Source organism: Hemitrygon akajei, chromosome 6, assembly GCF_048418815.1.
Source record: "Hemitrygon akajei chromosome 6, sHemAka1.3, whole genome shotgun sequence".
In the NCBI taxonomy this organism is placed as follows: Eukaryota; Metazoa; Chordata; class Chondrichthyes; order Myliobatiformes; family Dasyatidae; genus Hemitrygon; species Hemitrygon akajei.
Window position 1 is genome coordinate 83,645,072 of NC_133129.1, and position 13,301 is coordinate 83,658,372.

At 42.0% G+C, this 13,301-nt stretch overlaps 1 protein-coding gene across 2 annotated transcripts in view; it reads right to left on the minus strand.

The window, feature by feature from the left end:
• tek (TEK tyrosine kinase, endothelial) overlaps positions 1–13,301 on the minus strand; it is a 213,710-nt gene that overhangs the window by 191,812 nt on the left and 8,597 nt on the right. Inside the window, exon 2 of one of the 2 annotated variants that reach the window (XM_073048693.1) lies at positions 11,594–11,748. In XM_073048693.1, the coding sequence (XP_072904794.1) occupies positions 11,594–11,645 (52 nt within the window). In that variant the 5' untranslated portion in view covers positions 11,646–11,748. Of the gene's footprint in view, positions 1–11,593; positions 11,820–13,301 lie in introns of those variants that run through there. The other variant, XM_073048692.1, reaches the window with a different exon arrangement.

The window sequence follows — 13,301 nt, forward strand, 5'->3', positions numbered from 1 at the left end:
CTTTATTTGTGGATCATTGGGATTTCTTCTGGGGAATGTATGACCGATACAAAAAGTACAAGTTACCCCTGAAGTTGGCCAGGGTCAATATTCTTGTGGGCAGAGTTGGTATGGCTGTTGGGGTTTAAACTGGTTTTGCAAGAGGATTGGAACAACACTGACAGGCCATGGTGTGGAGCAGTTGGTGTAGAGGTAGGGAGTGTGAGGAATGATAGGCACTCGATTGGGCAAAGTTGCAATCAGTTGGATGGGTTGAGGTATATCTATTTTAATGTGAGAAGTATCAGGAACAATGGCAATGAACTTAGAGCATGGGTCAATACATTGAACTATGACACTGTGTCCTTTACAAAGACTTGGCTATCACAAGGGTAGTAATGGTTCAACCCAAAGATGTGTGAAGTGATTCACTTTGGAGAGTCAAATTTGAAGGCAGAATACAGGGTTAATGGCTGGATTCTTAGCTGTGTGGAGAAAAAGGAGCTTGGGGTTCACTTCCATAGATCCATCAAAGTTGTTGTGCAAGTTCATAGGGTAGTTAAGTAGGCTTGTGATGTTTTGGCCTTTATTAGTCAGAGTATTGTGCTCAAGAGCCATGAGGTAATGAAACCCTGGTTACTCCACACTTGAAATAATGTGTTCAGTTCTGGTTGCCTCATTATAGGAAGCATGGGGATGTTTTAGAGAGTTTGCAGAGGGGATTTACCATGACACTGCCTTGACTGGAGAGTATGTCTTATGAGGATAGGTTGAGTAACTTGTGGCTTTTCCCATTGGTGTGAAGGAGGATGAGAGGTGGCTTGATAGGGATGTACAAGATGATAACAGGCATTGATGGAAGCCAGAGACTTTTTCCCAGGGTAGGCATCACAGGAGAGCACAGGGTGATGAAAAAGGCAAGTTTTATACAAACAGGGTGGTGATCGTAGATGCAGATGCATTAGGGACATTTCAGAGGTTCTTAGATAGACACACATGTGATAGAAAAATGGAGGGTTATCTGGGAGGGAAGGGTTAGATTGATCTTGGAGTAGGTTAAACGGTCAGAACAACATTATAGACCAAAGAGCCTTTACTGTGCTGTAGTATGTTCTGCATTCATGTACAGCAATGTTTCCAGTGTGGTCTCCTTTACAGTGGGAAAACAAAATCCAAATTAGGTGAACGTTTTGGAGTCCTGTCCACAAGGGTGACACTGAACTTTACGTTGCCTGTCACTTTAATTCTCACCATATCTTCATTCTAATCTATCTTTCTGTGGTTTGATACTTGAAGCTCAGCTGTATCTTAACTTCTATCTAGACATCGTATAGTCCCCAGGGTTTATAATTTTCCATAGATGCTGCCTAACTTTCTAAAAACTTAACTAACTTTCCAAGGAGTACAGTGCCTATAAAAAGTATTCACCACCACCCCCACCTCCGGAAGTTTTCATGCCTTTTTGTTTTACAACATTGAATCACAGAGGATTTTATTTGGCTTTTTGACTGATCAACAGAAAAAGCATCTTTCACATCAAAGTGAAAACAAATCTCTACAAAGTGATCTAAATTATTTACAAATAAAAGACACAAAATAATTGATTGCATAAATATTCACCCCCCTCAAGTCAGTATTTAGTAGATGCACCTTTGGCAGCAATTACAGCCTTGTGTCTGTGTGGTTAGGTCTCTATCAGCTTTGCAGATCTTGACAGTGCAATTTTTCCCCATTCTTTCGTACAAAACAACTCAAGTTCTGTCAGATAGCATGGGGATCATGAGTGAACAGCTCTTTTCAATCCAGCCACAAATCCACAATTGGATTGAGGTCTGGACTCTGACTTGGCCACTCCAGGACATTAACTTTGTTGTTTTTAAGCCATTCCTGTATAACTTTGGCTTTATGCTTGCGGTCATTGTTTTGCTGGAAAACAAATCTTCTCCCAAGTTGCAGTTCTCTTGCAGACTGCATCAGGTTTTCATCCAGGATTTCCCTGTATTTTGCTGCATTTATTTTACCTTCAACCTTCACAAGCCATCCAGGGCCTGCTGCAGTGAAGCATCCCCATAGAATGATGCAGACATCAGGGATAGTGTGTTTCTGATGATGTGTGGTGTTCAAACATAGTGTTTAGTCTAATGGCCAAAAAGCTCAGTTTTGGTTTGTTCAGACAATAGAACCTTTTTGCAGCTGACTTCAGAGTCTCCCATGCCTTCTGGCAAACTCTAGCTGAAACTTCATGTGAGTTTTTTCAAGAGTGGCTTTCTCTTTCTCTTTGCTACTCTCCCATAAAGCTGCGACTGGTGAATCACCAGGGTGGGCAACAGTTGTCATATGCTCAGTCTCTCCCATCCCTGCCGCTGAATCTTGTAACTTCTCCAGTGTTGTCATAGGTCTCTATATAATACAGAGACACAGGCCATGCATTGAATGGGGATTAGAACATTCCCCTTACCTCATTGAACGTTGCCATTTTAAAAATCAGTTTGGGCAAAAGCACTTACATGGCAGGAACCATTCTAACTTTTCTCATGATTTTGACATCCTGAGTGAGCCTTTTATTTAATCTACAATCTACTACATACTCCTTCCATTCTTCAAGTTGAATGAAATTCTAACAAATAGAACATACAACATTACACCACAGAACAAGCCCTTCAGCCCACAATGTTGTGCTGACCTCATAATGCTACCCTAAGGGCAATCTTATTCTTCTGTCCCAAATAGCCCTCTGTTCTTCATATCAACCATGTGCCTTTCTAAGAGTTTCTTAAATGTTCCTAATGTATCTGTCTCTACCTTCACCCCTAGCAGGGAATTCCATGCACCCACCATGTCCTGTGTAAAAACAAGTTACCTCCGTCATCAATCCTATACTTTGCTCCAGTCATCTTAAAATTGTAGCCTGTTATATTAGTAATTTCACCTTGTGGAAATATCTTTGGCTATCCACTCTATTTATGCTTATTATCATTTTGTACACCTCTATGAAGTTACCTAATATTCTCCTTCACTCCAAAGAGAAAAGCACTAGCTTGCTCAATCTATCTTCTTATTCAGGCAGCTTGCTGGTAAATCTGCTTTGCATCCACTCTAAAACCTTCCTGTAATGAAGTAAATAGCATTGAGCACAGTATTCCAAATATGGTCTAACCAGGGTTTTATAGAGCTGCAACAATACCTCACAACTCTTGAACTCAATCGCCATACAAAGGCCAACAAACCCTATGTCATCTTAACAATTCTAGCAATTTGCATGGTAACTTCGAGGGACCTATGGATGTGTACCCTAAGATCCCTCTGTTCCTGAACACTGGCAAGAATCCTGTCATTAACCTTGTAGTTTGCCTTCAAATCCAACCTACCACTTCACACTTTGAGGTTGAACTCCATCTGCCATGTCTCAGCCCAGCTCTGCATTCTGTCATTGTTCCATTGCACCCTTCAACAACCTTCAATTCTATCCACGATTCCAAAACCCTTTGTGTCATCTGTATACATACTAACCCACCCTTCCACATTCTCATCTAAGTCATTTGTAAAAATCATAAAGAGCAGGGGTCTCAGAACAGATCCCTTCAGAAAACCACTGGTCACTGACCTCCTGGCAAAATACTCACCATCTATTATCACCCTCTGCCTTCTGTGGGCAATTCAGTTCTATACTGAAACAGTCATGTTTCCCACAGATCCTATGCCTCTTGACTTTTTGAATGAGCCTGCCATAGGAACCCAGTCAAACACCATACTAACATCCATATACATAACATCCACCATTCTTACCTTTATCAGTGTGCTTTGTCACATCCTCAAAGAATTCAATCCAGCTTGTTAGGTATGATCTACCCCTCACAAAACCATTCTGATTATCCCTAATCAGACCATCCTTCTCCAAATACTCATAAATCCAGTCTCTAAGAATCTCTCCAATAATTTTCCACCACTGAACTAAGATTCACTAGTTTATAATTCCCTGGGTTGTCCACACTTCCTGTCTTGAACAATGGAATAACACTTGAATAATTAATACATACAAAATGTCAGAGGCCAGGCAACATCTATGGAATAGAGTAAACAGTTGACGTTTCGGGCCAGGACCCTTCAGCAGGACTGGAAACAAGAGATGAGAGTCTCCAAAAAAATAAGAGATGCCACCCTCCAGTCATTTAGTATGGCTTCTGTGGCCAGGTGAGGATGCAAAGATTATTGTCAAAGGTGCAGAAATCTCTTCACTTGCTTCTGCTGTAACCTGGGATACATCCCAGCTGGCCCCTTGGTCTTATCTGCCCTAAAGTTTTTGAAGAGTTCTTTTTTCCTCTTTCTTCACATCAACATATTCCATCATATCAGCGTGTTTGACACTGTCCTCACAATCACTAAGTTTCCTCTCACTGGTGAATACTGAAGCAGAGTAATCTTTAAGGACCTCCACTAACTCCCGGCACATTCCCTCGACTATATCTATATCCCTCACTTTGGCTATTCTCCAGTTCTTCACATATATTCAGAATGCCTTGGGGTTTCCCTTAATTCTACTCGCAAAGGCCTTCTCAAGATCCCTACCAGCTTCCCTTAGTCCATTTTTCAGATCCTTCCGGGCTACTTTGTAACTCTCCAGAGGCCTGTCTGACCCCTGCTTCTTAAACCACAAGTAAATTTCTTTCTTCTCTCTTGACTAGATGTTCCACATCTCTTGACAACCTTACCATCCTTCTCCTACCTCAGTGGGACAAACCAATCCAGCACCTATCAAGTGCTCCCTAAACAAAATGCTGTTTTCTATTCCCAATTTATGGTCCCCAGTTCCTGCCTAATAGCACTAAAATTCCCCCTCCCCAATTGAATACTTCCTCATGTTTACCCATGTCTGTTTCTATCTCTCTCCAAGGCAATAATAAAGGTCAGGGAGTTGTCATATTGTATTATATTGTATGAGTTTATATTATAGGTCATATTATATTAACAATACCTTAAAAACAATAATTCTCAAAATATCACAAAACATTAGATTAAGGCAGATCAAAGCGTACAATGATGAATGCCTTACTGGGAATAACTCTGAAGGCTGAGATCCAGGGTATTCAGTTCCTGTATATCACACAGCTCAGATTATCTTAACACTATGCCAAAATAAAATTCAGACAAGCCATTCAAGCCACTGCACCTGTGTCAGCCCTTCAAGAGATTTCTCCAGTTAGCCTTCTCAGAGTCCATGGCAAAGTCAGTCAATTTTATTGTCACACGTGCAACTATGTGTATATGCAATTATATGCACAACTATAGGTATGCACAATGCAATGAAAACTTATTTGCCAAGCTTCACAACACATAGCATCTTATGAACATTCACAAGAATAAAATGTAAATTAAACCCTGCAACTTGTACACAATTTTTACAAAAAACACAATTAGAACAAATAATAATTTTAGTTGAAGTGATCAAATTGGTCAGAGTGCTGCTGAACAGCAGTGATTAAAGTTTCACTGGTTAGTTCAAGAACCAAATGGTTGAAGTTGTTCTTGAATCTGATGGTGTCAGACTTCAGGTCTGATCTCGGAAAAATCTTCTGTAAGTAAGTTTTAAATCTAAAATAATATAATAATGTATCAGTTACAGGTGACCAGGAGGAAAAAGTCTGGCTGGAGTCTGGAGCTCTTTCACTGAGAGTAGAAAGCCGCAAGTTGGAGCCATGTGACATGGGACCATTAGTAGCGGAGAGGGCTATTAACAGAGCCTCCTATTGGCTGCGCCTACAACCTTCCATGAAGATTCACCCAGTGTTCCATGTTTCTCAGCTCAAGCCAGTGACTTCCACACCCCCTTACTCCAGTCACCCTATAAAACATGAGACATAGGAGCAGAATCAGGCCATTCGAACCATTGAGGCTGCTCCACCATTTCCCTCTTAACCCCGTTCTCCTGCCTTCTCCCCATAACCTTTCACACCCTAACTACTCAAAAACCTATCAACCTCCACCTTAAGTGTGCCTAGTGACCTGGCCCCACACCTGCCTGTGTAATCAATTACACAGATTCACCACCCTCTAACTAAAGAAATTCCCCTCATCTCTGTTCTAAATGGACATCTATTTATCTTGAGGTTGTGCCCCTGGACCTAGACTCCTCCACTAAAGGAAATATTCTCTTCATATCCAATCTATCCAGGCCATTCAACATTCAATAGGTTCCAATGCGATCCCTTCAGTCTTCTAAATTCCAAGAGTGCAGGCCCAGAGGTTTCAATCACTGCTCATATGATAATCCTTTATTCCTGGAAACATTCTCCTCTGAACCTTCTCCGACGTCAGCATATCTGTTTTCGAATAAGGGGCCCAAAACCACTCACAATTCTTCAAGTGAGACCTCACCAGTGCCTCATACAGCCTCGGCATTACACCCTTGCTTTCCTAGTCCTCTGGAAATGAATGCTAAAATTTTGCATCTGCCTTCTTTGCCACCGATTCAACTTGCTAATTATCCTTTAGGGAATCCTACATGTGGACTCCTACATCCCTTTGCAGCTTGGATTTTTGAATTTCCTTCTTGTTTAGAAAATACTCTATGCTTTTATTCCTTCTACCAAAGCATATGACCATGCACTTCCCAATGCTGAATTCCAGCTGCCAGATCTTTGCCCATTCTCTTAATCTCTATGTCCTTCTGCAGTCTCTCTGCTTCCTCCACAGTACCTGCCCCTCCATCTATCATCTGCAAACTTGGCCATAAAGCCATCAATTTCATCATCCAAATTATTGACATAAAACATGAAAAGAAGCAGTCCCAACACAGACCGTTGTGGAACACCATGAGTCACTGGCAGCCAACTCAGAAATGATCCCTTTATTTCCACTCTTTGCCACTAGAGCACATGCTCTATCCATGCTAATATCTTACCTTGTAATACTTCGGGCTCTTATCTTGTTTAGCAACCTCATGTGCGGCACCTTGTCAAAGGCCTTCTGAAAATCCAAGTACTCAACATACACCCATTCTCCTTTCTCTATCTTGCTTGTTATTTCTTCAAAGAATGCCAACAGATTCGTCAGGTAAGACTTTCCCTTAAGGATACCATGCTGCCTTTGGACTATTTTGTCCTGTGCTTCCAGGTACCCTGAAACCGCATCCTTCACAATCAACTCCAATATCTCTCCAACCACTGAAGTCAGGGTAACTGGCCTATAATTTCCTTTTTTTCTACCTCCCCGCCTTTTTGATATGTGGAGTGACATTTGCAATTTTCCAGTCCTCTGGAATCGTGCTAGAATCTAGTGACTCTTGAAAGATCATTACTAATGCCTCCTCGATCTTTCCAGCTACCTCTTTTAGAACCCTGGTGCATTAGGTCCAGGTGACTTAACTATCTTCAAATCTTTCAGTTTCCCAAGCACCATCTCCCTAGTAATAGCAACTGCGCTCACTTCTCCCCCTGACACACTGTACAATTGTTTCCCACAGTGAAGACTGATGCAAGATACTTATTCAGTTCATCCACCATTTCCTTGTCCCTCATTACTACCTCTCTCCAGCATCATTTTGCAGCTGTCCAATTTCCCACTAATTTTTACTCAATTACATGCCCTCTCTTTTGCTTTTATGCTGGTTCTAACTTCCATGTCAGCCATGGTTGCATCATCCAGCCTTTAGAATACTGCTTAGGGATGCATTTATCCTGCTCCTTCTGAATTGCTCCCAGTAACTCCAGCCATTTCTACTCTGCCATCATCCCTGCTAGTGTCCCCTTCCAATCAACCTTGGATACCTCCTCTCTCATGTCTCTGTAATTCCCTTTCCTCCACTGAGGTACCAATACATTTGACTTTAGCTTCTCCCTCTCTAATTGTAAGGTGAATTCTATCATCTTATGACCACTGTTTCCACAGGGTTTCTTTACCTTAAACTCCCTAATCATAACTGGTTCTTTACACAACACTCAGTCCAGAAATGCTGATCCCCTCGTGGGCTCAACCACAAGCTGCTCCAAAAAGCAATCTTACAGGTATTCCACAAATTCTCTTTTGGGATCCAGCATCTCTTGATTTTCCCAATTTATCTGCTTTTTCACTGCAAACCATCCCACTGACTGCAGTTTTGTCCTATCATCTGCCTCTCCTTCCTGGTATGGCCCAGAGAAACGTTCTTGGGTTCCTAATCAACACATCCTGGACAAGTCTCTCATCCAGGGCCTCCAGTGGGCATAGGCCTTTGGCAAGTCTGGAGCTTTGCCTTGCGAGGGACAGGGAAAGAGGGATGCTGGCACAATTGCAGACTTGTTTGCAATTGGAGTCTGGTGCGCTCTCTCAGGTGGGCAGCTGAAGAGAGGTGGCCTTCACACATGTGAGTATGCACATATTCCAGCCAGTTTTGGTTTGTTTGTAATTGCATTTATCTTCCTTCCTTTAGTTTCAGTCTTGCTAAGTCTTGTTTAAAACATAACAGTGAACAGTGTATTCTAGGAAAGAAGGTGAGGGAGTTAGATAGATGATGTTAAAGGAACAGTTTTAGTCTAGTTCTAGGTTACTGCTTTTGAGTCACAGTGATGCCGTTAGTTTTCAGTTTGCTTGAGAGTTTTTAGTTAGCGATCCTGTTGGTCTAGTGTTTATTAATTTCCTTAGTTCAGTAGAGCTCTCATTAAAACCCAGTGAACTGTTCATTCTGTCTGTGTGTGTGTCTCTCTCTCGTTTAATGCTCTTGAGACACTGCCTCTTGAAAATGACTCGATGGTGGAGAGGGTTGTGCACATGATAAGGGAGGCTGAGTCTACAATCCCCTGAACCCTCTTTGAATCAAACATATTTAATTAGATTTCCCATCACTGATCATCATGTACTAGAGTCTTTGGTGATGTACTAAATCTCCCTAAACTTCCAAAGATGTCGAGGCACAGGAATACATTATTCATGATCGCATCAACGTGTCGAGCCTAAGATAGACTCTCTGAGCTGTTGACTTCTAGGAACTTGAAACCTCTCACCCTTTCCACCACTGACCCCTCAGTGAGGACTGGTGTGTGTTCTCCCATCTTCTCCCTCTGATGATAAGTCAGCAATGATGGAATCATGGGACAGACTCAATGGGCTAAATGGCCTAATTCTGCTCCGCTATTCCATTATGGCTGATGTATTATCCCTCTCCTGGGTTGTATGCTGCCTAGCCACACAGGCATCAGTAAAGAGAGATTTGAACAGTGGGCTCAGTATGTTTCTTTGATGAGCACCTGTGTTAATTGTCAGCGAGGAGATGATGTTATTGCCAATCTGCACTGACCGTGGTTTCTTGATAAGGTCACTGAGGATCCAGTTATACAGGGAGGTACTCAGGCCCAAGTTTTGAGGAGACTATGGTGTTTCTCTGGCATTTTGTGTGTGTTGCTCTAGATTACCAGCACCTGCAGAATCTCCTGTGCCTAAGATGTTTAACTGATCTCTCTCATAGAGTCATATAAACATTCAGTGCAAAACCAGACCCTTCGACCTATCCTGGCCATGCCAAACCATATAAACTGCACCGGGACCATGTACCTATCCAATGTCTCTTAAACATTGAAATTGAGCTGGCATACACCTCTTGCACTGCAGTTCATTCCACTCTCTCACAGCCTTCTGAGTGGAGAAATTTCCCCCCAGGTTCCCATTAAACTTTTCACTTTTCTTCCTTCACTCATGACATCTGGCTGTAGTCCCACCAAAAGCCTACTTGCATTTACCCCTCATAATTTTGTATACCTTTATCTAATCTCCCCTCAATCTTCTACATTCCAAGGAATAAAATCCTAACCTATTCAATCGTTCCTTTAACATAGGTCCTCCAGACCCAGCAACATCCTTGTAAATTTTCTCTCATTTACATCTTTCCTGTAGGTAGGTGAACAGAAATGCACACAATACTCCGAATTAGGTCTCACCAGCGTCTTGTATAACTTCAACATAACATCCCATCTCCTGTGTTCAAAAGCCTTTTTTTATAATGCCCCTGTCAACCTGTGACACTACTTTTAAGGAATTTTGGACCTGTAATCCCAGATGCCTTTGTTCTAAAGCAGTCCTCAGTGGCCGAACATTTACTGTGCAAGACCTAACCCGGTTGGTTCAACCGAAGTGCGACACTTTGCATCTGTCTGCATTAAATTTCATATGCCATTTTCCAGCCAGCTGGCCCAGATCCCACTGCAAGCTTTGATAGTCTTCCTCGCTGTCCACTACACCCCCAATCTTGGTGCCATCCATGAACTTGCTGATCCAGTTAACCACATTATCATCCAGATCATTGGTATAGATGATGAACAATGGACCCAGCACCGATCCCTGAGGCACACCACTATTCACAGGCCTCCAGTCAGAGAGACAATCATCTACCACCACTCTCTGGCTTCTCCCACAAGGCCATAATGCATTCAAACTAGGTAAATTACATTGGGCTGACTAAAATAAAAACTACAAATACAGAGGCCCCGGAAAAATATTGATTCACAATCAGTCTGATTGGTCCAACGTAGTATCATCTATCACATCCAGTTATGAACCAGATCTTAGCTTATTATCAAGCAAAGTGACTTCCTGAACATCTTGCTTACAATTTGGTCGTTTCAAAGAAATGAGGGGAGGGTTAAATATCTCTGAGTGTACTTGATCAGCAGGTCAACCGGAGTGTTGTTTCCCCCACCTACCATTATTCTGCAGTAAAGCAGTAAATCAGGGAAAAGGGTGGATCAATGGTTTCTGTACATTGGAAAAGCAACACAAATTTAGCCTTATTAGTACCATTCACATATAGGCTTCATTGGTACGTTTACTAAGTTGTAAAGGAATGTGAGAATAATAATGATAATTTTTTTTAAAAATGTGGCTACAACGTTTTTCACGTTAGGTGGAAGTACTCTTAAAATATAGTCACTGAAGTAAAATAAATCAAAACTGACCTCTGCTGTATTGTGGTGGCTTTATTTTATCTGCTTTATGGTGGTAATAGTTGAGGAAGATTTATTGCAAAGGCCTGGATTGTAAAGGTAATATGAATTTACAAGGTGTAAAAAATTCCTATCAGGGAAATGTTTACATGACAGTCTTGGGCATTACAATAAAATAGCTGTGTGGGGAAAATAAGGCATCACAGCAAACTCCTCTGCCTTTCTTTATTGAAATATTGTCCAGGATATTGATCCCATGGTTGGCAGTTGGAAAGTGATCTACTTAATGCTGTCTAATAGCTAAATGCAGCAATTAAATAAAGTTCAGCTATACCCCAGTTTGATTTGCCCCTGACCAACAGGAACATTTGCTGACATCGTGACATTGGTTGACCATATATATTACTCACTTAACCTGGAGTTGAAATCTGTTCTGAATTAGAATAATAATTATAAGTCATCACTTAATGTGCAGAAACTCTTAAAACTAGCTCACCCCACCTCTCCCCTGATTGATTAGGAATCAGGTTAACTATCTTAAGCTATGCCTGGCTGTTATTTCTTTGAACACGTTCTTAAAGACATAGTTCAATCAGTTCTTTAATTCTGAAACGCCCTTTCCTGAAACAGTAGGCATAATAGAGATTATGATTTAACGTCATTCTCACCACCGAACACCATGTTTAGAAGTTATGAAATCACCTTACCTAGATTTAGCAGAAAGGAAATGTGAATTACCAACATTCCCAGTAATTCCATTGCTGGTCGTGTGCAGTTTTCCACTACTTTCACATCACAAGCTTTTTCCCTTTTTCGCTGTTATCCCACAGATTGACATCTGATTTTCTTTCTGGTCGTGCGCCTGTCACAGACCCAGAGAAAAGAACAACTTTAAAAGCACCATTAAACAGTATCAGCAGGTTGACTGAAACATTCCCAGCTTGTGTTAAAGGCGGATTCCAGCTTCTCTATCTCAATTGTTCCCTTTTCCTGTTTCCTGTGGGAACGGCAGAGGACAGCAGGATCGGATGTAGCAGGACGCATAGCCAAACAGACTGGCCGTTCTGAAAGTGTCTGCAGCACAGACCAATGGTCTGAAAATATCCAGGAATTTAAGCTAGCAGAGGCCTTCTCAACACAGAGGGACACATTGAACTTACACAAAAAATAGGATGTTACATATGTGTTCACAGATGAATAAAAGGTGTAGAGCCTGAATTATTAAAGGGGCACGATTCCACTTCCATAAATGACGCACAGGAGGGGTTTGAGACTCATCTTGGATTTCCTGTAGATTTTCACTGACATTGCCTACTGGTTTTCATCCCACTTCATCCTTTTCATCGGAAGTTTTAATAACATGAATGTCAATTAAGTAAAACATAACTCCAGTAATCTGCTATCCAGGTTACTCAAAACCCACTCACCAATGGTTCAGCAGCTGAGATCTACCAAGTTCTCTTCACTCTCATGGGTGACGGTCAGGTGTGGGTGTGAGGGTGGGAAGCTGGGGGGTAGTTGATGCCCTCCTCTTGCACCTCTCATCCCAATCCCACTCATTAGGCCTGGTCCCTAGTCCCTGTGCTTCCTGTCCGCTTACCAGAATGTTTTACATCTTCTCACCTGTTTCCAGCTTGGAGTCATAGAAAAATACAGCACAGAACCAGGCCCTTCAGCCCATCTAGTTGGAACTAAACCATTTAAGCTGCTTAGTGCCATCAATGTGCACTCAGACCACAGCCCTCCATACCCCACCATCCGTGTACCTATCCAAGCATCTCTTAAGTGTTGAAATTGAGCTCGAATACACCTCTTGGGCTGGCACCTCGTACCACACTCTCACAACCCTCTGAGTGAAGACGTTTCCTTTCATGTTCTCCCTAAACAGTTCACCTTCACTCCTAACCCGTGAGTTCTAGTTGTAGTCCCACCCAACATCGGTGTAAAGCACCTGCCTGCATTTGACCTATCTATACTGCTCATAATTTTGTACACCTCTATTAACTCTCTTCTCAATCTTCAATGTTCTGAGGAATAAAGTCCTAACCTCCACAATTTTTCCTTATGACTCAGGTCCACCGCTCCTGGAAACATTCTTGTAATTTTGTTTCTGAATTCTTTGAGGGCTCCAGGAGTACTCTGCACTGTTTGCTTAAACCTTTTCACCTTCCTGACTGTCACCCAGTCTCTTAGGTCCTGCACCTTAGTTGTAGCCATCTCTCTATATGTCCTGTCTATCATCCCCTCAGCCTCCAGATTGATCTGGAGTTCATCCAGTCCCAACTTCAACTCCTTAGCGTGGAGTGTTAGAAGCTGCAGCTGAATGCACGTCTCGCAGGTGAAATCGTCAGGGTCACTGGAGGAGTATTCCACTACCCTGCCTGGCATCTCTACTTTTCTAACTGTGCAATTATG